This window comes from Carcharodon carcharias, chromosome 5 (genome assembly GCF_017639515.1).
Source record: "Carcharodon carcharias isolate sCarCar2 chromosome 5, sCarCar2.pri, whole genome shotgun sequence".
Lineage (NCBI taxonomy): Eukaryota > Metazoa > Chordata > Chondrichthyes > Lamniformes > Lamnidae > Carcharodon > Carcharodon carcharias.
The window spans coordinates 72,561,652-72,586,528 of record NC_054471.1 but is presented as its reverse complement, the minus strand read 5'-3'; the positions used below and the strand labels follow the sequence as shown (position 1 = coordinate 72,586,528).

The window sequence follows — 24,877 nt, the reverse complement described above, 5'->3', positions numbered from 1 at the left end:
TGGGCTGAGCTGGCACCAAGTTAACAGGGGCTATAAGGAACAATGGGAATGAATGGAGGGGGAAGTCATGTGTTGGCATGAATTAGCATTAAGGTGGCATAGGGGCAATAATGTCTGGTATCCTCTACCCCAGGAGTTGTGGAGGTTAGATTACTGAAAGTAGTTAAACAGAAAGTAGATAGATTTTTGAAATATCGGGGAACTGAGGGCCAAGAGGAGCTGGCACGAAAGAGGAGTTGAGGCTTGGGGCTGATCAGCCATGATCTTGTTGAATGGTGGGGCAGACTTGAGGGGCCGAATGGCCTACTCCCCCTATTTCTTATGTTCTTATGTATAAGGGCCATGGGGCTGAGTGGGGTGGTCATGTGTTGGCATGAGTTGGCACCAAGTTAACATAGGGGCTATAAGGGGCCATGGGGATATGTGGGGGGGGGGGGGCATGGGTTGGCATGGAGGGTATGAGAGGGCTAACTTATGTGGAAAGGTTGGACAGGTTGGCCCAGTTTCCATTGGCACTTAGAAGAACGAGAGGTGATTTTATTGAAACATATAACTTCCTGAGGGGTCGCAGCAGGGTGAAGGCTGGGAAGATGTTTCTCCTTGTGGACGAAACTGCTACTAGGAGACGGTGTTTAAAAATAAGGGATTTCCCATTTAAAGACGGAGATGAGGAGAAATCTTTTCTGAGCGTCGTTAATAGGTGCAACTCTCTTCCCCAGAGAGCAGTAGAGGCAGGGTCATTGAATATCTTTTTCTTATTATTCGTTCACAAGATGTGGGCTTTGCTGGCTAGGCCAGCATTTATTGCCCATCCGTAATTGCCCTTGAGAAGGTGTTGGTGGTGAGATGCCTTCTTGAACCACTGCAGTCCATGTGGTGCACCCACAGTGCTGCTAGGAAAGGAATTCCAGGATTTTGACCCTGCGATAGTGAAGGAATGGCAATATATTTCCAAGTCAGGATGGTGTGTGGCTTGGAGGGGAACTTCAAGATGGTGGTGTACCCATGCATCTGGTACCCTTCTTCTAGCTGGTAGAGGTTGCGGGTTTGGAAAGTGCTGTTAAAGGAGCCTTGATGAGTTGCTGCAGTGCCTCTTGTAGATGGCACACACTGCTGCCACTGTGTGTTGGTGGTGGAAGCTGTGCACGTTGAAGATAGTGGATGGGGTGCTAATCAAGCAGGCTACTTTGTCCTGGATGTGTTGAGTTTCTTGAGTGTTGTTGGAGCTGCAATCATCCAGGCAAAGGGAGTGTATTCCATCACCCTCTTGACTTGTGCCTTACAGATGGTGGACAGGCTTTGAGGGCAGGTAGGTAGATTCTTGACTAACAAAGAATCAAAGGGTAATGAGGTTAGGCAGGATAGTGGTGTTGAGACCAAAATCAGATCAGCCATGATCTTATTGAATGGAGGAGCAGACTCGAGGAGCCAAGTTCCAGCTCCTAATTTGTATGTTGGGCCATTGGGCTGAGTAGAAGGGCATGGGTTGGCATGGATGGTGCATGGGGACTGGATTGGGGAATGTGAGGGCTGAGGGCTGGAGGGCCTAATATTTAACTATGCAAATGGGACAAAGTCCCATGAACCAAGATGAGCCTGTTAACCAGCCCTCTTCGACCCATGCCTCCACTATCTCTGCAGCCACTTCCTTTAAAACCCTTGGATGTAGGCCATCAGGTCCTGCCAACTTGTCTGCCTTTAGTCCCATTAGTTTCTCAAATACTTTGTCCCTTGTGATAGAGACTGCATCAAGACCTTTCCTCCCATTAGCTCCTTGCTTATCTGATATCTTTGGGATGTTTATAGTGTCCCCCACCATGAAAACCGATGCAAAATATTGGTTTAAATTATCTGCCGTTCCCCTGTTCCCAGTCACATCCTCCAAGGGTCCCACTCACTGTAGCTACTTTGACCACAGACCAAATCTGGAGTACCTACCCTAAAGGGTGTGACTGCCCCCTGGAACCAGTGTCCAGGTAACTTTTCCCCCTTCCTGATGTATCAGTGTCTGAAGCTCACACTGCTGCTCATCAACTCTGAGCCTAAGTTCCTCGAGCTGCAGACATTTGCTGCAGGTGTGGTTGCCATGGCCGCACCGGTGTCCACCAGCTACAGCACCTGCCCTGCCACTTTTATTGGGTTTTATTTAACTAATTAGGTTTTAAGTTTACAAATATCATTGAATGATTATCTGTAGCTGTCATGGAGTTTGACTAAAAAGCTAAAATTTCCAGTTTAAGCCACTGTCCCAGCTTAGGGAGGAAAAAGAAACCTTAAAACTCACCAACCAATCACCTACCTGTTCACCTAATTAATGCCTCCGGGATTCATGTCCCTTTGTCTCCTGCTCCCTGTCTTGGACCACTCTTTTTTTGCAAACATCCAGAACAACAGCTCCTCCCTCGCTTCTCAATGTTGTCTGCAGCCTTTGACACAGCTGACCACACCATCATCCTCCAATGCCCTTTGGTGACGTCATCTGACAGCATCAGCTTTCACATGCGCTGGTGACACCCATTGCTATTTCGCTACCACTACCCGTGCAACATCCAGCACTGGATGAGCAGATGTTTCTTCTTGTTAAACACTGAGAATTGTCTACGTCAAATCTTAATTATCAATTGTCTGTACCTCCAAACACGATCCCTCTCCTTGGCAACCAAATGAGGCTGAACCAGTCTGTTCACAACTACAGTGTCATGTTTGATCCTGAGATGAGTTCCGTCCACACATCCACACATCCACACCATTTCTAAGAACACCTAGGGAACAATTTTCCTGTCGGCGAGTGGGGGCAGGGCCCGCTCGCCGAGGTGTAAAATGATGTGGGGTGACATCGGGCTGGCGTCCAGACGTCACCGCACGTCATTTAGATTGTCAGTTCAGCTGGTGCGCAGCCGTGTCAGCTGCCCGCCCGCTGAACTGTCAAAAGCCTATTAAGGCCATTAACAAAGTAATTATAGTTGTTAAGAATGCTGCCCATCCAACCTTAAGGTTGGCAGGCAGGCGAAGAGCCCAGGCGGCCTTCGCATTTTTCATGAAACCTCATCCACGGGCGGGATAGTTTCACATGTGGGGACATGTCCTTAAAATTTTTTTGACCTTTATTACATTTTTCAAGACATAAACTAATCTCCCTGAGGCACCGAGATTTCTGTGCTCTTTCGCGTGCATGTGCTGACTCAGGGAATGCCCTCCCTCCCGCCCATGTAAAATGGCAGTTCACACATGATCAGGGGCACCGATCGGGTTCACCCTTGCTCCTGCCGGCCCCTGCACAACCCCCCAATGGCGGGAAAATTCAGCCTTTATTTCCACTTCTGTAACATCACCTGACTTTGCTCCTGCGTGAGCTCATCTGTTGCTGAATCACTCATCCATGCCTTAGTTACCTCTAGACTTGACTTTTCTGGCACACATCTGACTGGCCTCCCAATTCTACTCTCTGTAAACTTGGAGCCTTCCAAAACACTGCTGCCTGTGTCTCTACTCACGCTAAATCCCTTGTGCTTGCTGACTTACGTTGGCATCCAGTCAAATGACGGATGAATTTTAAAGGTCTCATTGTTTTCAAAATCCTGCATGGCCTGCCCCTCCCTATTTCTGTCATTAACACCAGCTCCACATTCACTCCAGGACTTCTGTGCTCATCTAAGTCTGGCTTCTTGAGCATCACTGATTTTTAATCGAATGATAGAATTGTTATAGCTTGGAAGGCGGCTATTTGGCCTTGTGTGTGGAGGTGTGGGTGTGTGCGTTGGTGTGTGGGTGTGTGTTGGTGCTGGTTTGCTGTAAGGGCTACTTGGCTAGTTCCACTCCCCTGTCTTTTTTCCCCATAGTCCTGCAAATATTTTCTTTCCAGATAATTATCCAATTCCCGTTTGGAATGCACAATTTAATCTGCCCGCTCCACACGCTCAGGAAATGCATAATAGATCCTAACCACTCGCATTTAAAACAAAAGGCTTTTCCTCGGGTTACTTATGGTTCTTTTGCCAATCACCTTAAATTGTGCTCTTTGGTTTTTGACCTTCCACCAATGGGGAGCAGTTTCTCCCTAACTACTCTCTCTGGGCCCCCTCATGATTTTGAATACCCCTATCAAATCTCCTTTCAGCCTCCTCTTCTCGGAGGAGATAAGCCTAACTTCACCCATCTACCCCCTAATTGAAGTCTTTCATCCCCAGAGCTATTCTCATAAATGGTTTCTGCACCCTCACTGACACTTTCACATTTTCCCATGTGAAGTGAGGTGCCCAAAATATAGCCCTGCTCCAGTTGAGGCTGACCCTGTTTTGTAAAGGTTCACCATGACTTTCTCGTTTTTGTATTCTATGCCCCTGTTTATAAAGCCCAGGATCTCAAATGTTTTTTAACCACTTTCTCAACCAGTCCTGCCACTTGCAATGATTTGTGCGCATGTACCCCAGGTCCCTCTGCACCTGCACCCTCATTAGAATTGTACCCTTTATGTTATATTGCATTTCCTCATTCGTACTATCAAAATACATCAGTTTACACTTCTCAGCGTTAAATTTCAATTGCGCCATCATTGGCGGCTGTGTCTTCCATTGCCGAGGTTCTAATTTCCTCCTTTAAGACATTCCTTAAAACCTCCCGCTTTGACCAAGCTTTTGGAACCTGCACTAATATTGCCTTATGTGCCTTGCTGTCCTTTTTTATAATGCTCCTGTGAAGTGCTTTGAGATGTTTTATCAAATCAATAAAAATGCTGCCACATTTAATCCAAGTTATGTTGTTGTAGAAGTAAAATTTAATCAGACAATGACCTCATACTAATAGTATGGAACACAAAATGAAGTGTAGACCGAGATTAATAAACTAGAATGTAGAGTATTTGGGCCCTGACTTGTACCCATCCATTTGTACAGTATTAAAATCAGTTCCTTGACCTTTTAGAAAGAGGAATCTCGTGTAAACAACAAACAAGAACTCATTGCACATTAGTGAGCCTGTACAGACATGTATTTGTAAAGCCAAAGGAAACCATGCATGTGTTTGAAGAGCTTGCTCGATGACATTCTTTACTAATTATATCTCTGAAATGAAGAGCTCCCTCTTTCCTATTAATCCTGAGGGAGTGGGTGTAGGTGAGATGTCTTTTTGATCATTTAATTGCACCATATTATGGACTGCTGTGCTTGTACAGTTTTTCATGTGTTGAGTAAAAGATAACTGCAGCCTAAATATTTGGTTTGAGCTAAACAATATTAATTTGCTACTCCCTACCCACCAGCCCCTGTTCCCACACCCCCCAGCCCAACCTAACCCTCAAGGAAGCCTTCAGCTTCCCTGCTGTCAATATTAGCAATTTCCCTGTCCAGCCGCCTTCACATTTCCCACTCCCCCAAATCCCAATCGCTGACCATCCCTTCTCATGCAATTCTCTCTTGCACTTTTTCGTTCTCGCTCACTCTCTCTCTCTCGTTGCCCCGAACCCAGGCTCCAATCACTGACACACATCCCACTCCCAGTCCCCCAAAATTGCCAGGGATTGTCCCCAGCTGTAACCTACTGCTGATTTCTCTGGTTAGCTGTCAGCCGGGTTGTGAATTTGGCTGGCTAGCAAGCAGGAAATGTAACAGGAAAATGATGAGGTCCTTTCATCCCGTTTAGCAGGACCTCCATATCATCAGCCTTGCCAGGTTCTTTGGCCTCTTTTGACTTCTTGTAAATATCAGGCCTCAAATTAAATATGACAAATGGTGGAAATTCAGTCTATATCACCATTCGTTCAGGAGAATGTTCGTTGCGTCAGGATCGAGGAACTGCTTCCGTAACCGCACTGCAGCAGCTCAAGAAGGCTGCTCACCACCACCTTCTCAAGGTCAATTAGAGATGTTTAATAAAAATGCTGGCATAGCCAGCGACACTCACATCCCATGAAAGAATTTTTTTTAAAAAGTCAGATTCTAAAGGAGGTAGAAGGTTATGATGTTGAACGGTGCACTTCACTTGCACTGATGAATGGCCGATGGCCCATATTTCATTTTCAAAGGCTGATGGAACTGCCGTGCATTTTTGGTTCTTGTTTTTCCATTTTTTCTGCTTTTAAATAGAAATGAAACATTCATTTAGGTAGTAGGGAAACATCTAAAGATTTTGTTAAGTGTTCTCCACTTCTAGCCCAATGGCTTTGTTCTCAGCTGATGATAGCATGGTATGAAGATTGCTGTTAAGTGTCATAGATCCTTCTATTCAAGCATAAAGCACTCAAACTTTTATTTTTGTGTTATTAAACCCACGTTCCAAAATGCTTCCTATTTTCTAAGCATCACTTAACCCAAATCTTTGCAACTTGTTAGGTACAATTTCATCGCCTGTCAAGAGAAGTTTTGCCTCTTGCTTTCCCAATCCCCCTCATGAAACCTCTCAGACCCTTCTCTAAACAGCAGCTTTCTTGCCTCGACATCATCTTGTGAAGCTACAATCTTGAAATTTTTGGAATTCCTCTTGTGGTTTAAAATGTTTTATAAGCTTAGACTGTTGCAAGAGAACATGGCAATGACCAAAAGCATAATCACAGTTATTGCATTTTTTGTTGCAGTATAATAACAGAGACCTAGCTCAAGGGAGGGCAAGACTCGGTGTTAAATGTTCCTAGGTACAAGGTGTTCAGAAAAGATGGGAAAGGAGGGGAGGTGGTGGTATTGGTTAAGGAGAGCATTGCAGTGGTGGAGAAGGAGGATATCCCAGAGGGTTCAAGGACAGAATCAATCGGGCTAGAGCTAAGGAACAAAAAGGGTGCAATTATATTGCTCAGTGTAGCCGATAAACTGCCAACTAGTGGGAAGGATGTAGAGTAAGAAACCTGCAGGGAAATTACAGAGAATTGCAAACATTAGAGAATAGATATAACAGGGGACTTTAATTACACGAATGTAGATAGTGGTAGTGTGAAGGGTGGAGAGGAGCAAAAATCCCTAGATTGTGTTCAGGAGAATTTTCAACAGCAGCATGTGTCCAGTCCAACAAGGAAGGATGCACTGTGGGACCTGGTTCTTGGAAATGAAGTGGGTCCAGTAGATTAAGGCCTGAATTTTCGGCTTGGCGAGGGGGGTAGTGGGGTCTGCTCGCCAAGGCTCAAAGTGATGCGTGGTGATGTCGGGCGGGCGTCCCAACGTCACCCCGTGTTATTTAGATTTTCAGTTCGGCGGGCATGCAGCCGACTCAGCTGTGCGCCCGTCGAATTGTCAAAGGGCTATTAAGGCCAACTAAAGATCAATTAAAGTAATAAGCTGAGCTGCCTGTCCAACCTTAAGGTTGGCGGGCAGGCAAAGAGCCCAGGCGGCCTTTGCATTTTTCGTGGAACCTCATCCACGGGCAGGATGAAGTTTCATAAAGGGTTTATAAATTTAATAATTTTTTCCATTAATGTTCATTGTCGTGTCCCAGCTCATGTGACACTGTCATGTGAGGGGTCATGTGACACTGTCATGTGAGGGGTCATGTCCTAAAATTTTTTATTTTCTTTTATTTAAGTTTTTGAAACCCAAACTCATCTCCCTCAGGCACCTCTGTGCCTCGGGGAGATTTCTGTGCTCTTTCGTACACATGCAGGAAAGGGCGCAGGCCCCAACGCAGTGAATCCTCCTCCTCCTCCTCCCCCCACCCACCCCACCTGCACAGGGAGTGTGCAGCGCTTCCGGCTGCACATCACGCTGGGTCTTAATTGGACCACCAACGTATAATGGCGGCACAGACCCGATTGGGGGCACTGATTGGGTTCGCACCTGCCCCCACAACTCCCCCTTCCCCCGATGGGGATAATTCTTCCCCAAGTGTGAGTGGGGGAACATTTAGAAGACAGTGATCATTGTATCATAAGGTTAAGGATTATGGTGGAAAAAGACAATGTGCAATCCAAAGCAAGAATAATTAAATGGGGGAGAGCCGACTTCAATGGGGTAAGAACGGAGTTGAGCTGTATAGACTGGAACTGAAGGCTGGTGGGAAAAACTGTAGCTGAACAATTCGATACAGCGCCACACAACAGACTTGTGAGAAAAGTTATAGCTCATGGAATAAAAGGACAGTAGCAGTGTGGATACAAAATTGGCTGAGTAATGGGAAACAGGGGTAATTTTTACAGAGGGTCAGTGGATATTTTTCAGGCTGAAGGAAGGTTTATTATGGAGTTCCTTAGGAGTTGGTATTGAGACCCCTGCTTTTCCTGATATATATTAATGATCCAGATCTTGGTGTGCAGGAGACAATTTCTATGTTTGCGGATGATACAAAACTTGGAAGCATTGTAAACTGTGAGGAGGACAGTGTAGAACTTCAAAGGACATAAACAAGTTGGTGGAGTGGGCAGATAGGTGGCAGATGAAATTTGATGTGGAGAAATGTGAGGTGATTCACTTTGGTACGAAGAACATGGAGAGACAATATAAATTAAGGGGTACAATTCTTAAGGGTGTGCAGGAGCAGAGACCTGGGTGTGTACGTGCATTGATCATTGAAGGTGGCAGGACACGTGGACAGAGTAATTAATAAAGCATACAGTATTCTGGGCTTTATTAATAGCGTCATAGGGTACAAGAGCAGGGAGGTTATGCTGAATTTATATAAGACACTTGTTAGACCTCAGCTGGAGTATTGTGTACAGTCCTGGGCATCACACTATAGGGAAGGGTGTGATCGATTGGAGAAAGTGCAGAAGAGGTTTAGATGAATGGTTCCAGGGATGAGAAACTTGAGTTATGAAGATAGGTTGGGATTGTTCTCCTTGGAGAGGAGCAGGCTAAGAGCAGATTTGATGGAGGTATGCAAAATCATGAGGGGTATGGATAGAGTAGATAGGCAGAAACTGTTCTCGCTTGTCAAAGGATTGAGAATGAGAGGGCATAGAATTAAAGTGATTTGCAAAAGAAGCAAACGTGATGTGAGAAAAAACTTTTTCACACAACAAGCGGTTTGGTCTGGAATGCACAGCCTGGAAGTGTCGAGGCATTCAAGAGGGCACTAGATGATTTTTTTGAATAGAAACAATGAGCAAGGGACAGGGAAAGAGCAGGAGAATGGCACTAAGCCATGATGCTCATTTGGAGAGCCAGTGCCAACAAGATGGGCTGAGTGGCCTCCGGCATTGTAACCATTCTGTGATTCTGTAATAAAGTGACCATGAGGACCTGATCCAATGGTATGCCTATCCCTCCAGGGACTGATTTGGCATTGAAAGATCCCTTCTGTTAGATGCTATTTGCCAAATTAATCATCAGGAAGTAAAAAGCACTGGTTATGTTTCACTTTTTAACTCATTTTATAGAGAACAAAAGATAAATGTGCATGGGATTACAACTGAAACTGAAATTGGAACACATTTAAAAATGTCGTAGATTTAAAAAAAATAACAATTTTGATCATGGAATGGAGGGATTGACCTTCCAGATTTCAAAAGTAGATTTTCAGGCCTGAGAGGCTGCTCGGCAGTAATAATGATTTAGCACGCTGCTTGAAAAACAATCGCACTTCATTCAACAGGGCCTAACTTTTTGTTTTTCAGTGGTTTTTGCAGTGAGAATAGTGCATTAAAAAGTTGAAGTTCATGTCATAACACTAATTCGGTGCTGATTGCACCTGTAAAGACCACAACAGCAAACCCTATGGAGTAGCAGGGAGTCGGTGGCAGCAACTTTCAGATCTTCCTGTTTAATTGTGAATGCGTGGACATCAGAAGTTGCTGTCAGTTTTTGCTCAGTAATAACAGAGAGTGCTGAAGGTTCTTCTGTCAGTATAATTACAAAATTTGGGGTGATTAACAGCTACTAGTCCTGACAAGAATTAATTGGAAACAAATAATAATTCCCAAGCCTTTACTGGTTTTATTTTGTTTGTATCTCTTGCAATGTATCTTTTTTTTTGAGTATACAACTATTTAACCTTTTTGTTTTGTGTATGAACAGGCTAAATTCAGATGTGCAAAGTAATTCATTTGCACTTTTGTTGAAGGCATTTTTAAAATTGTGACCTTGTGGCTTAGCCTTCCTGTATTGAGAGGTTAATGGGCTATGCACTGTTTTTAGTTCCATACCATGAAAAATATTTGTCTTTAGTTCTACCACCTTATTTTACTGTACCTTTTGGCAGCAGTGGAAACTGATTCGCTCAATTCGTTAGATGGCTAGCATGTGGCTCAGAATAACACCATTTAGCATGGGTTTGATTCCTTTTCCAGCTGAGGTAAACTTGGGGCCAATCTCCTTGCCCTGTCCCTGAGAGTGCAAAACGGCAAAGAAAATAGCTCAGGATGAAGTGGACAATGAGCCAAGGACCTGCCTTCGAGCAGGGCACACATACTGTTATAAAACAAAAACAGAATTACCTGGAAAAACTCAGCAGATCTGGCAGCATCGGCGGAGAAGAAAAGAGTTGACGTTTCGAGTCCTCATGACCCTTCGAGGTCATGAGGACTCGAAACATCAACTCTTTTCTTCTCCGCCGATGCTGCCAGACCTGCTGAGTTTTTCCAGGTAATTCTGTCTTTGTTTTTGTTTTGGATTTCCAGCATCCGCAGTTTTTTTGTTTTTAACACGTACTATTATCATTTGGCAGAAGTGACTAACTACAGTGCAATAAACAATTGTCAAAGGAATAATGGGCCTGAGACATAGAACTGCAGTTACTAATTCTGCAGTTTTGCTGGTTTAGTTTTGGAATTGTATGTAAATTTCAACGCTGTTTCCCATGAATAACCTCTTTGTATTTAAATGGTTAGCCTTCAGTTCATTGTTTTCAACAGTATTCACAGATATTGTCTCAGTCCCACTACTGAATGCGTCTAACTTTGTGAGTGGCACACATCCAAATGCTAATTTGTTGTCCAAATGAAAGTCTGTATGAAGTAAAAATGACTTGGTTGGACACAATCCTAAAAGAACAGTATGGTCTGCATATACAGTACTTGGCTTTTTCCCATAGTAAGTAAGGACTTGGCAAGAGGTTGCAGCATGTTAAAACTAAATTCTAATGCGCAAGAAGTAAATGACTTATTTTTTTGTTTTCAGTCGTGATCATTTTCTGTGGCTTGTTTGTTTTGAAAGTAGCTGGGCTTTTACGTTGGAGACTGAGGTCAGGGCATGCTGGGTTTGTTGTTGTTCTCTGTTCGGTTGCCTCGATGTTCAAGTTCTGGCTCTGGCGAAAAGACAAAGTGAAGTCCTTAGTGACAGCAATATGTAAGTTTTGTGGCCGTAGAATTGCTGGCTTCTAAAGCACTGTGACTACCTTTCATAGTGATGTCAATAGTTACATTTTTAGCTCCCCTCGTTCAACTGCAAAACAAGTGCAAATGACCCTTCAACATACAGCCTTTTGACTCAGAAAATAAGGTTGTTGAAAATAACTTAATGTTTTCTTAGAACATAACCCAGCTCATGGTGATTTTCCTTTTTATCAATAATGCTGGGTAAGCACTGTAGCAAAAACTGTGCTTACTTTACCCTTTTAGGTGGCTCCTTCCTTCTCCCTTTTCTAGTTCACTTTATAAAGTTGGGGACATTGATGCTCCATTTATGTTGTTTCTGTGTTGCTTTACCGTAGATGGGGTGTATAAGCTGACCCAGCATATAGGAAACCCAATTTTTTCAGCCCCAAAAATCATGTGTTTGTATAAACTCGGCATATAATTTGAACCCCACCTCCCCACCCCCTCTTTATCGACCGTGATATTCTATACTTGGAGCAGTAGACAGCTTCAATTTTTCACCCCACAAATGCATGTTTTACTTATCTGTACCATGTAACTGGGTGCAAGGTATCAAGCAGGTGATACGGGCTGTGTTGTTAAGATTCACAGGAGTTTAAGACACACCCACACAGAGCAGACCATGCATAGGCACATAGGAATGTAGAGGACTGAAAAAGGCTGTTCCTGGCCACCTGGCTGATCTCATTGCCAAGGAAATGTCACATTCCACAATACCTTCCTGTCACACTTTTGTACAGGTACTTACCCAGTTTACTCTTGAATTTGTGACATTCCATCCCACGTATTTATCACCCATAGTTCCCCTGCCTAAAGGCAGTAGAGAGAGCATCCCCACTGCAGATTTTGATTTTAGGCCTGTAAGTCGGTGCTCTCATAGTTGTAACTTTAGGAAATGTGGTGTATCAGGCAAATTGTCTGGCATTAAGATAAAGGCAAACTACTGTGGATGATGAAAAATGAAACAAAAACAAAAAGTGCTGGATAAACCCAGCAGGCCTGACAGCATCTATGGGGAGAAAGACAGAGTTAACGTTTTGAGTCCATATGACTATTCCTCAGAACTAAAGAGAAGTAAAAATGTGGTGAAATATATACTGTTTAAAGAGGGTGGCTCAGGTGAAGCTGGATAGAAGGTCAGTGATAAGTGGAGGCAAAGGAGAGATTGCAAAAGATGTCAAAAACAAAAGGTCGAAGGGGTGTAGATGGTGGTGATACTGGCTGAAGGAGGTGCTAATGGTGACATTAAGAGTAGAAAGCAGAATGAGCAAGTGACAGAAGGCTCTAGTGGGGGTGGGATGGGCGGAGGTCTGGGCCATGCTTGCAGACAGGAAGATCTGGGCCATGCTTGCAGACAGACTGAAAATGTTCCACAAAGCAGTCACCCAGTCTGCGTTTGGCCTTCCCAGTGTAGAGGAGACCATATAGGGAGCGGTGAATGCAGTAGACCAAATTGAGAGATGTGCAAGTGAAGCACTGCTTCACCTGAAAGGAGTGTTTGGCCCGTTGGACGGTGAGGAGGTGGGAAGTAAAGGGGCAAGTATTGCACCTTCTGCGGTTGCAAGGAAAGGTGCTGTGGGCGAGGTTTGAGGTGTTGGGGATGATGGAGGAGTGGACCAGGGTCTCCTGGAGGGAACGGTTCCTACGGAATGCCAACAGGAGGGTGAAGGGAAGATGTGTTTGATGGTGGCATCAGGCTGGAGTTGACAGAAATGGCGGAGGATGATCCTTTGAATGAGGAGGCTGGTGGAGTGAAAAGTGAGAACAAGGGGGGCTGTACCATGGTTCTGGGAGGGAGAGGAAGGTGTGAGGGCAGAGGTGCGGGAGATGGGTTGGACACAGTTGAGGGCCCTGTCAACCACCGTGGGTGGAAAACCTCGGTTAAGGAAGCTATGTCAGAAGCACTGTTTTGTAAAGTGGCATCATCGGAACAAATGCGACGGAGGCGAAGGAACTAAGAGAATGGGGTGGAGTCCTTACAGGAAGCTGTAGTCGAGGTAGTTGTGGTAGTCGATAGGCTTGTAATGAATATTGGTGGACAGCCTATAACCAGAAATTGAGACAAAGAGATCAAGGAAGGGAAGCGAAGTGTCAGAGATGGACCATGTGAAAGTGATGGAGGGGTGGAAATTGGAATCAAAATTAATAAATTTTTCCAGGTCCAGATGAGAGCATGAAGTGGCACCGAAACAGTCAGTGATGTACCAGAGAAAGAGTTGTGGGAGGGGGCCTGAGTAGGAAACCCCATGAAGAGACAAGTGAGACAAGTTTAAGGGGAAATTGTTCAGTGAAAGAACAAGCTCAGGCCAGACGGAGGAGAGTGCTGGTGGATGGGGTGTTGTTGGGGCCTCACTTCTTTCTATCTTGACTCCGTTCTCTCTCCCCTTGTACAGTCTCTTCCCACCTACTTCCACGATTCCTCTGATGCCCTACATCACATCAATAATTTCTAGTTCCCTGGCCCCAAATGCCTGCTCTTCACCATGAACGTCCAATCCCTCTACACCTTCATTCCCCACCAGGATGGTCTGAGGGCCCTTAGCTTCTTCCTCGAACAGAGGCCCAAACCATCCCTATCCACCACTACTCTCCTCCGTCTGGCTGAACTTGTTCTCACACTGAACAATTTCTCCTTAAACTCCTCTCACTTCCTCCAAATAACAGGTGTGGCTATGGGTACCTGCATGGTCTCTAGTTATGCCTGTCTCTTTATGGGGTATGTGGAATATTCCTTGTTCCAGTCCTACTCAGGCCCCCTCCCACAACTCTCTCTCTGGTACTTCGATGACTTTCGGTGCTGCTTCATGCTCTGGTCTGGACCTGGAAAAATTTATTAATTTCACTTCTAATTTCCACCCCTCCATCACTCTCTCACACGGTCCATCTCTGACACTTCCCTTCCCTTCCTTGACCTCTCTGTCTCAATTTCTGGTGATAGACTTTCCACCAATATTCATTATAAGCCCACTGACTCCCACAGCTACCTCAACTACAGGTCCTCACACCCTGCTTCCTGTAAGGACTCCATCCCATTCTTTCAGTTCCTTCGCCTCCGTCACATCTGTTCCGATGATGCCACTTTCCAAAACAGTGCTTCCGACATGTCTTCCTTCTTCCTTAACTGAGGTTTCCCACCCCGAGTGATTGACAGGGCCCTCAACTGTGTCTGACTTATCTCCCGCATCTCTGCTCTCACACCTTCCTCTCCCTCCCAGAACCATGATAGGCTCCCCCTTGTCCTCACTTTTCACTCCAACGGCCTCCGCATTCAAAGGGATCATTCACCATCATTTCCACCAACTCCAGCATGATGCCACCACCAAACACATCTTCCATTAACCACCCCCCCTCCTCCCAGTTGGCATTCCGTAGGGACTGTTCCTCCAGGAAGCCCTGGTCCACTCCTCCATCACCCACAACACCTCAACCCCCTCCTCATGGCACCTTCCCATGCAATTGCAGTAGGTGCAACACCTGCCCCTTTACCTCCCCCGTCCTGACGGTCCAAAGGCCCAACACTCCTTTCAGATGAAGCAGCATTTCTCTTGCACTTCCCTCAATTTAGTCTACTGCATTCGCTGCTCCCAATGTGGTCTCCTGTACATCAGGGAGACCAAACGCAGACTGGGTGACTGCTTTGCGGAACACCTTCGGTCAGACAGCAAGCATGACCCAGACCTTCCTGTCGCTTGCCATTTCAACACACCATCCTGTTCTCATGCCCACATGTCCGTCCTTGGCCTGCTGCAATGTTCCAGTGAAGCTCAACACAAACTGGAGGAACAGCATCACATCTTCCGACTAGGCACTTTACAGCCTTCTGGACTTAACATTGAGTTCAATAACTTCAGACCATGAGCCCTCTCCTCCATCCTCACCCTTTTTTGATGCCCTTTTTTCAAATATTTATTTTTAAATTTGTGTAATATATATATTTTCTGCCTATTTTTTTAATTATTATTTTAAAAATTTATTTCCATTGTTCACTGTATTCACCCCACCTTTTAGTCTATTTTGATCTTTTTTCCCACACCGTCCCCTCCCCCCACCCCACCCCCACTAGGGCCATGTGTCACTTGCTCACTCTGCTTTCTACTCTTAATGTCATCATAGCACCTCCTTCAGCCAGTATCACCACCATCAACACCCCTTTGACCTTTTGTTTATGACATCTTTTGCAATCTTTCCTTGCCTCCGCCTATCACTGGCCTTCTATCCAGCTTCACTTGGCCCACCTGCCTTAAACAGTATATGTTTCACCACATTTTTACTTCTCTTTAGTTCTGAGGAAGAGTCATACGGACTCGAAATGTTAACTCTTTTTTTTTTCCACCGATGCTGTCAAACCAGCTGAGTTTTTCCAGCACTTTTTGTTCTTGTTTCAAATTGTCTGGCATTGTTTTGGAGCATATAATTCCAAACAGAAACACAGCACGCACTCACATATAATCTTTGTACATTTTTTTTTTGGTATAGGAGAAATCTTTCAGGTGACCGACAAAGTGCCATTGCTATATTGTTGCCAATGGTGCAGTCAGAAGAGCAAGTGCCATCTGACATATACTGTCTGCTGGGAAGAATCTACAAGGACATGTTTCTGGACTCTGGGTTCCAGGACACTGAAAGCCGAGATAATGGTGCTTATTGGTGAGCATTCACTCCACGTTACTTGCTTCAGAGAGGTACCTTGAACTCAGTTTGTACAATTAAGGCATACCAATAATTCTTGGGACTTTTCAAAAATAATTTAGTCAGGGAAGTCATCATATGTCTTTCAGGGCTTGAAAGCAGAAAATAGGGAAGAATGAAGTTCTCCATTTTTAGCTACGCTAATATTCTCTCTAAATATTCAACTCCATGATGCGTTTCCAAATGACACCATCAATCTACAGTGAGCTCATTGTGTAAACTGAGCAGGTTTGTTAGCTCTGTGGTTTTGTACTGCTCTCGTTATAGAGTCAAAGTCATAGAGTCGTTACAGCACAGGAGGAGGCTATTTGGCCCATCAAGTCCATGCTTTAACACAGCCCAGTTCCACCATGTGTAGTTAGTTATAGAAGTAAGAATATAAGATTAGTACCATTGTGCATTGTTACATTATGAATAGCAAAATAAAAGTTTAATTTATGCTTAAGAGCAAACGTTCTTCATCAAGCAAAATTGGATTAAGATGCACTCGTTCACAATCATTCCAGCTGGAAATAAGGAAAAAGATGCTCAAACAAAGAATCTGTGAGGGGAAAAGAAAGTTAAACACCCAGCATCAAAATATGGTGCTCGGCCAGCACCTTAGACCAACGAGTTATTACTGTAATTCTGACTGAGATTGCTGGCTGAGCTCTTTACACAGCAGCGACGGGTTATATTGATGCTGCTGCTGCAGTTGGATTTCTATTGTGATAGAGGAGAAAACTACAAAATGTTGATTTTTTTTTTTCCCTGGACTCTATATAATGACTGTAATGCCATACATGTTGCTGAATACTTTCACATGCAAACTGATAAAGCAAACCATATCTCAGGTCATTTCTGAAAGTTGGCAAGGAGTTGCAGGTTCGTGACTGTTGAGCCTTTGAAATGCACACCTACTGTACTCCTCCCCACACAAATGTGATGAGTGTATATAGTAATAAAGATCAAGCTGAAGAATTTGAAATGATCTAACTTGTACAATTTTGCCTTTTAGACTGGGTGTGAAATTAAGCGCTATGGTGACCACAGATCAAAATGTACTAGTGCCTTTTTTAAAAAGGATGTCTTTCACAAATGCATGGCCTTTTGCAGATCAGATAAATATCTCTTTGTGCACCCAGTTTCCTACCTGCTGTGTGGATTTGATTTTAAAATATTATTTAAATCTTTAACCTATCAGTAGGTACATTTCTTCACTATCCAGTGGACTTGATGGTTTGGTTGGGTGGGTAAGCACGTGTCCATGTTTCCTATTTAGTTGGGAAGCATGTCCTGAATCTCCTTTGGGTGCTGAAAGGCTTTTGGGCTTTCTGTATTTACACGAGTCATTTTTGAATTTGTGAGTACTCAAACTCTAGTAAGCTGATACTCTTTGTTGCTTTAAAATAAACTTTGAGTGACTTATTTCTTGACTGGATCTCCTAAGTAAACACCAACAATTTTTCCAGTTGGTCCTGTGTGTGCTTGCTTACATTACATTAATTGTGTTCACTGATTGTGTAAGTGCTGCGAGATTTACTCATGCAATCAGCTTACAGTAAAAGATAGCCATCTGAAAATGTTAAGCTTCATTAATGTTGGAACTTCTGTTAAAGGTATGGAAAAGCTTTTGAATCTGAGCCAACAGTACATTCTGGGATAAATTTAGCCGTTCTACTCCTCGCAGCAGGACATCAGTTTGACACATCCTTTGAACTGCACAAAACAGGTAATTAGTTTCACTTTCTGTTTGTAAATGTTTTAATAAACTTGGCTATTTTAAGAAGTACTTCAATTAGCTACCATTCAACATTTAAAATGTCAGTTGTCATTGGTGCAGTTTTCTTTTTAAAGGAATGTTAGTTACCTTGATGGGCATTCCAGCAAGTGTATTCTGATAAAGACACGTTGATACAAGGTGATTTAACAGTTTGATTAATATAACTGCAGAACATGGCTTTAAGACTCTTGGGACTTGCAGTGGTACTTCTTTGAACCAGAGCTTTTACCTTCTAATGTTGATCATAAAGAATGTATAAGAAAGCATTGACTCAAAAAGAGTTACTTACCCCACCAAATCCATTATGACATGAGGGAAAATCTGGATTTCTCTCCCTGCACTTTTCCCAGGCTTTTTATTTTATTGCTGCTTTTAGGTTAGGAGTTCAATAGCTCAAGCTGCTCCATGGGGCAAAACTTATTTCAATACAGGCCAGTGTCTGAAGTTTCTCCATAAATTGGCATGGTGACACCTGGAAATGCCTGAACAGACAACTGCACTGCCACTTCCAGTAACTCCTAGGACCTTTCAATGGCCAACTCATTGGGAGTGAAATTCTTGGAGCTCCACCATTAGAAGTGTAGCACGTTTCCTGTCCACCTGCTGGAGGAGCCAGGAGCTCCATCCAAATTCTCAGGATGGAATGATTGTAACCATTGAAGAAAGTGGCCCAAGCCAGAAGAGGTATCCGTTCTGGTGTGATACTGGAAAAATTGGAACACACTTGGAGCTCCCTCCACTAAAAAACAGCGTCATTTTTAGATTGAGAAATTAAATATATTTTTCTCCTAGCAAGGATCAAATAGGCTGAGCTGAGGCAATCCTTCCCCAGCAGAACCCATGTCTGCTTCTACTGGGCTACAATAAGGGCATACTGGCCAGAATTCTGAGGTGCACTCAAAGACCCACGGTGGAATGAGTGGGGTGGGCAGAAAGCTTGCCCACTCTTATTGCCATATCCCCCACTTTACGGAATTTGAGCCACAGCTTAGAGCAATGTTTCAAATATACATCTGCTTTGGACTAGTGAAGGCTCAGTTTCAGCTGTGTGTCAGATGCATCTGCAAAATTAAAAATAAATTTCCACAACCGTGGAAAGAGGAAGTGTTGAAGAGTGACAGATTCTCTCATTTGTTTTTGAATCAGCAGAAAATGTTATCGGGTTTGTGCAGGCATTGAGCGTGTAGATTCAGACCATTACATATAACGTCGAGGGGAAGATTGGTTCAGGCAGGGGTATTTTAGGGATGCAACTTAACTTTGTTAGTGGTACAAGACGGGCAATAGTGCATGAACTGTCCACTCCGTACCCTGGATTTTCCTTATCATTACAAACAGAGAAATTTTGTTTACCTGCAGTTGTCTCTTGACCATATGAATCATTATGTGTTTTATATATTTTATAAAATAATCCCTTCTAAGCTTCATTTTTATAAACGTTTAAGAAAACACCTCCACATGAAAGGTTTATTCAACTCCATAAAATCCTTAACTTTCATAAATTAACTCCATGTACTCCATCATGGGTTGTATCTGAAAACTGGAAAGTTTCACTCAATTCCCTACGGCCCACAAAGCTAACTTTTGCTGGTTGGGGGATTCAGGACTAGGGGGCATGGTCCAAAAATTAGAGCTGGACTTGATGCAAAGGATGTTAGAAGTTTGGAGTGCTTGTCTACAAATAGCAATTGATGCTACATCAATTGGTATATTCTAAAGTGAGGGTGGAATCCTCTGCCCGCTGGCGTCGGGCGTGTTCAGTGGCGTGAGCGAACTGTATGGTGAGAAGGCAAAAAATCGGATTCATGATGACATGAAACCAGTTTGTGATTGTCTGCTCAGCCCATCAATGGTGGGCCACATTCCCCGTTGTCAGACATCAGGAACCTCATTGTAATACACCAGCATATCATTATAAAGCCAGCCCGCGGGAAAACACACCTGTGCAGAACACGTCTTGACAACTGTGACGTGCAGCAGTCAGGGCTTATCACCAGGGCCTTGCTCACATCGCGAGCATCCGAGGAGCAGAAGATGCTGGAAGCCGACAGCAACTGCACATTGGAGGAACGTCCATGGCATGCTGGGTGGATTCTCATGGATATGGCTCTGCTGCGAAGCAGCTCATGGAAGTTGGAAAGGCACCGTTGATGTTCACAACGGATGATGGTCGAGGGGGTGAGAGAGGAAGGTGTAGGATCGACTGGGAGAGGAAGAGGTGAGAGGTGATGTGGGGGAATGAGGTTGTTGGGGGGGGCGGGGGAATGAAGGTGTCGCGGGGTGAATGAAGGCGTCATGGGAGTGAGGTTGGAGGTGGGGAGGGAGCACGGTGGGGGGTGTACAGGGAGGAGGAGGGGTAATGGGGGAAAAGATGGCAACTGGGGAGGTAGGTGTAAGGGGTTGGAAGGTGTAAAGGAAAGAGTTTGGAGGGAGGATGGATTGAGGAGAAGATGTCCAGGGGGAGGGAGGAGTGTGGATAGTGGAGGGAGAAGTCCGGGGAAAGGGAGGAATCGGGTGGGGGGGAGGGTTGCAGAGAGGGAAGGGAGGAGTGTAGAGAGGGGTGGGAGGATTGTGGAGGGAGGGAGTAAGAGGGAGGAGTACTGACAGGGCAGGGAGGAGGAGGGAGGCATGCGGAGAGGGGAGGGAGGGGTGCAGAAAGGGGAGGGAAGGACTAAGGGTGGCAGAAGAAGTAAGGGTGTCTGAGGGAGTCGGGAAAGGGGAAGGAGTAAGCGGTTGGGGTGGGGGGAAGAGTCCAAGGGGTGGTGGGAGGAATAAAGCTGGGGGGGGTGGGTGGGAGAGTTCGAGGGGTGGTGGGAGGACTAAGGGTGGGAAGGGGTCTGGAGTGGGTGGGATATCCAGATGAATGTGCAAGGGAGGGATCTGATGGGTCCATTGTCAGCCTCCGCAGGAGTGAACTGAAGGTGGGTGTGATCTGAGAGAATGGTGAGAATGACCAAGGGCAGAGTGAGGTGGGAGGGTGAGGGTACGACAGTAGGGATAGAAGGGATGGCGAGGGTGGCAGACACGGACCTTGGGGTGGGAAGGAGGAGGTTGGGGAGGTGAATGCGGATGGGGTGGGATTTTCGGGAAGGAAGGGAACGTGCATGTTCACCTGGATATCCCCGAAGGAAAAGGATTCTTGCTGGTAGGTCACAGAGGGGAGGTGGAAGGCGATGCCTGAGGGGCCAAATGCAATGGGGGAAGAGAAATGGGTGACTGGGGGAGGGGAAAAGATGGGGGAGCTGACAAAAAAGCAAATCCAGACCATGCTATCCAAATTGAAAGTGAAATAACAGTTATGGTGGGCAAGATCAGGTGCTGCATGGGAGTGTGACCAGGGGGTGGGCGGAGATGCAGGTCAGTTCAAATGGACAACTGAAAGCGAATCCAGCAGGCAGCATTCAAAATGTTCTGGACAGTGAGATGAGTGTGATATGTGAAAGATCCATGTGCATGGGAGAGTGCTTGCACGAGGCTCTGAAAGGCCCTGCCCCACACACCTCTTCCTCCAGAAGCACTCGTTGGCCAGCTGCTCCCTCTGCGGTGACCGAGAACAAGGTTGAGGGGAGTCACAGGCAAAGGGGACTTGGAGGGAGCAGGCAGCCTCTGAGATTCCTGAGTGGATGACCCAGGGGTGTCCAACTGCTGCTGCTCCTCCCTTAGGGTGCTCAAGGGTCCCGGCCTGACTCCTTGAGGGGAAGCAGTACCTGGAGGGACGTTGAGATGCCCTGTTTCCCCCTGGCATTGCCACTGCAGGAACTCACCCATGGCTCCCACAATGGGGTGCACACTTCAGCATTCTGCTGGACCAGGATCCCCATGCCGTCTGCCACCCTCCCCATGGAGACCTCCATACACGCACATGTGGGCACCACTTCATCAGCGAGCAGGCAGACGCACTCCTCCGACTTGCGTGCCTCTCTGTTGAGGGCTTCCAGCAGCTCTTCATGATGTTCCCTCACCTTCTGCTGACTCTCCAGGATGAGTTAGAAGGCCAAGTCCAGAGGCTCATCATCTGACTTGGACCTCACAGATCTCTCTTCCCCAGCAGTCTTTGAGTGCCGGGGAGCTCGGCTGAACCTGCCTCCTCCTGCTGTGTCCATGCGGTGACCATCAGACTGTGAACCTAAGCCTGCAATAGAAATAGGTCCCACTAAAGTGTGTTCCTCTGCACTGGTGGAGGGTGTGGGTAAGCTCTGTGACAGGGTCTTCCAGGCTGCTTATTTCCAGCTCTTCAATGGGGGAGGAGTCCTCTTAGCTGGAGGTGAGGACATGGATGGAGCTGAGGGACTGGCTGGCTGAGGCTGTCAGTCGCTTGGCAGAGCTCCCTGTGAACCAAAGTAGAAATAATTAGTGCATGGCAGCAGAGTCAAAAGCAGGAGAAAGAGCACTCACTGTTGCATTGAGAGAGGGGTGATGTGGTGCAGGATCCTCATGAGGATGTTCGCTGCCAACCTCACTGTCACAGCAGGCATCGCCCATGTTCTCACCAGTCAGCACAATGGCACACTCCTCAAAGTGAGTGAGGGGCCTAATGTGGGCCACTCCAATCCTGATCTGGGACCTCTCCCTGCTGATGTGAGCCAGCTTCTCCTGCATGAAAACAGATGGAGAGAGTGTGAGCAGGACACATGGCACTTCATGAAATGTTTGTGTGGTGAACGGGGCCATGGACAGGATAAGGATGCGAGCTCCAGATGATATGAGCCTGATGGAGATGTGAGGGTGTGTGTGAGAATTAGTGGTGTTGTCCCTTGAGGTGTGAGATCCCTGTGGATGTGTGATGGATTTATGAGTGTGTGAGTTGAGAGTGATGAGAAGAGTGAGTTACCCTGGTGGAAATGATGAGACCATTTATCCTGTAGCTGCACTGGGTTCCTGCCCTCTTTTGCAGGGCATTGGCGCTGACCACCACTGCCGCTGCCTCCCATGCTGGATTGGTGATACTGCTGCCCTCCTGTGGCCAGAGTGGGGGTTGCAAGCCTCCACTGTGTCCAAAAGGTGCTCGAGGGACACATCACTAAACCTGGGGACTTCAGTCTTTTTGTCTTTCAGGGCCATCCTGTCTTCCATGCAGCATTCGTGGGCTGGAAGCATCGAGCGATGTGCGTGGGGCTGGACTTTAAATATGGCACCCAGTGTGATGCAGTGGCGAGGTGATGGTGTGTTGGGTGAATGAGAGCCCGCCTGCCATGGAAACGACATGTTTCCCGAGAATGCATAATTAATGCAGCAGGTTTGGGACGAGATGGCATGAAAAGCCCCCATTGCGGCCAGCGGGTAAAATGTTTTACCTGCCTGCTACTGCACTTAGTGCAAATCGGGGATGATTCCGCCCTGAGATTGATAGATTGTTGTTAGCCAAAGGCATTAAGGGATATGGGACAAAGGTGGGTTTGTGGAGTTGAGTCACAGATTAGCCATGGTCCCATTTAATGCTGGAACAGCCCAAGCGTCAAATCCTCCTTCAATGTTCCTAATTGAGAGAAACTCCAGAAAAATGTAATCTAACCCAATGTTTATTTCAAGATTTGCAATCACCTTACAGCAAAAGTTATCAAAGAGGAAGCAGGCCCGAATGACCTACTCCTCCTATTTTCTATGTTTCTAAGAATTTAAAGATACATTTGCAGGGATATTACTGAGAATACAATAAAAATAATGAGCATAACGAAACAATTATCATGCCAAATGGTGGATGACCAATTTTCGGTTGTGATTTTCTGTGCCAGATTCCCCCAGAAGTGCAATAGGTGCCCATATGACAGCCGACAACTTCAGAATGTCCACGGTGGCTGCCTCAAACAAATGCCAGACTCCTTGAATATGCTTATCAGGGTCTGTCGACTGTTTATGGACCTCAATGCCAAATTCAACAAAAACTGGGAAGAGGGTGCACCAGAACGTTCATTCTGTATTACATGTTACTTACTTGTCATTGAATCAAACGCAGTATGGGCTAAATAGATAGATCTTTATATAAAAGGAATATATATTAAGTATTTAAATTTATGCTTGGGCCAAAGCTATCATATACCAAAAAGATGAAATTGGCTTTGTTTGAAAAGATTATGAGACTCTAAATGACTGTCACCAAATGTTATCTTATAACTGGAACGGAACAGTCAGGGGAGCTGGAAGTACAGCTATCTTGGTGACTTGAATGACAATACAGCTATAGACTATAGACCCTTCTATCTGCCCTGTCAGTTCAATCAATTACATGTTTTGGTATACATTACACTGGATACCAAAGCAGAGGAGGCAACAGGAGTTGTTTATGGGACAGTCCAAGAAATGGCTGCTGCTTGTCCAGATTCACTGAAGATCACCTTTGGTGATTTTTATCATTATGACTTGACTTTAAGGGACACCCTCTGTAATTGCACTAGGTGTGTTGACAAACCAACTCATGGAGAGAAGACAGTGGATCAGTGTTTTTGCTCTATTCTTGACTGTTGCAAATTTTTGATTTGACCAGAGATTGGAGATTCAGATCACAATGTTGTGCATCTCCTCCTTAAATATCGACAAAAACTGAAAACAGTAAAAGCTGACAGTAAAATGGTTTAAGTCTGGAATAATTTGACCATTAAAGATTTGCAAATTTGCTTTGATGATGCACATTGGTATATTTTTATGAAAGATGAAGACATAAATAAGAGGACACATCTCAATAAATGATTATATCACCTTGTGAACAGCTTCATGTCCAAACTAAAATGATTACGATCCATCCAAACAAGAAGTCATGGATTTCAAAAGGACTTAAAAGCAATAACAAATGAAAGACAAATTGAATTTAGTGGAGGGGACCAAGACAAACTTGACCAACTTAAAATCAAAGTGAGGAAGAAACTTCCGAATGTGAAAGATGCATATAGAGACAGGCTTCATAACTGTTTACAGTCAGATAACCCCAGGGATGTATGGAAGTGTATGCTTAAAATGTCAGGCTTCACATCGGGAAAGAGAAATTACCTCTTTTGTCAGCAGACAATCCCCGTGATGTTGCGAGTGAATTGAACAGAAATGATGAACTTGAGGAACATGTGACTCTGCAGCAGGCTTGACTTCGTGAATTAGAAAGATCTGGTGTTACTCTCAACAAATGGGAGGTAGAGAAGCAGTTCAAGCAAGTAAATCCATGGAAAACATGAAGCCCGGATCAGATTAGTGGAAAAATGCTGAAGGAATGT

The 24,877-nt window shown here is 45.2% G+C and overlaps 1 protein-coding gene across 3 annotated transcripts in view; it reads left to right on the top strand.

Annotated features, from left to right (window-relative positions):
* Positions 1 to 24,877, top strand: part of map3k5 (mitogen-activated protein kinase kinase kinase 5) — a 185,057-nt gene that overhangs the window by 61,094 nt on the left and 99,086 nt on the right. For all 3 annotated transcript variants that reach the window (XM_041188304.1, XM_041188306.1, XM_041188305.1), the window contains 2 exons: positions 15,704 to 15,874; positions 17,515 to 17,627. In XM_041188304.1, coding sequence (XP_041044238.1) covers positions 15,704 to 15,874; positions 17,515 to 17,627 — 284 coding nt within the window. The remainder of the gene's footprint in view (positions 1 to 15,703; positions 15,875 to 17,514; positions 17,628 to 24,877) is intronic.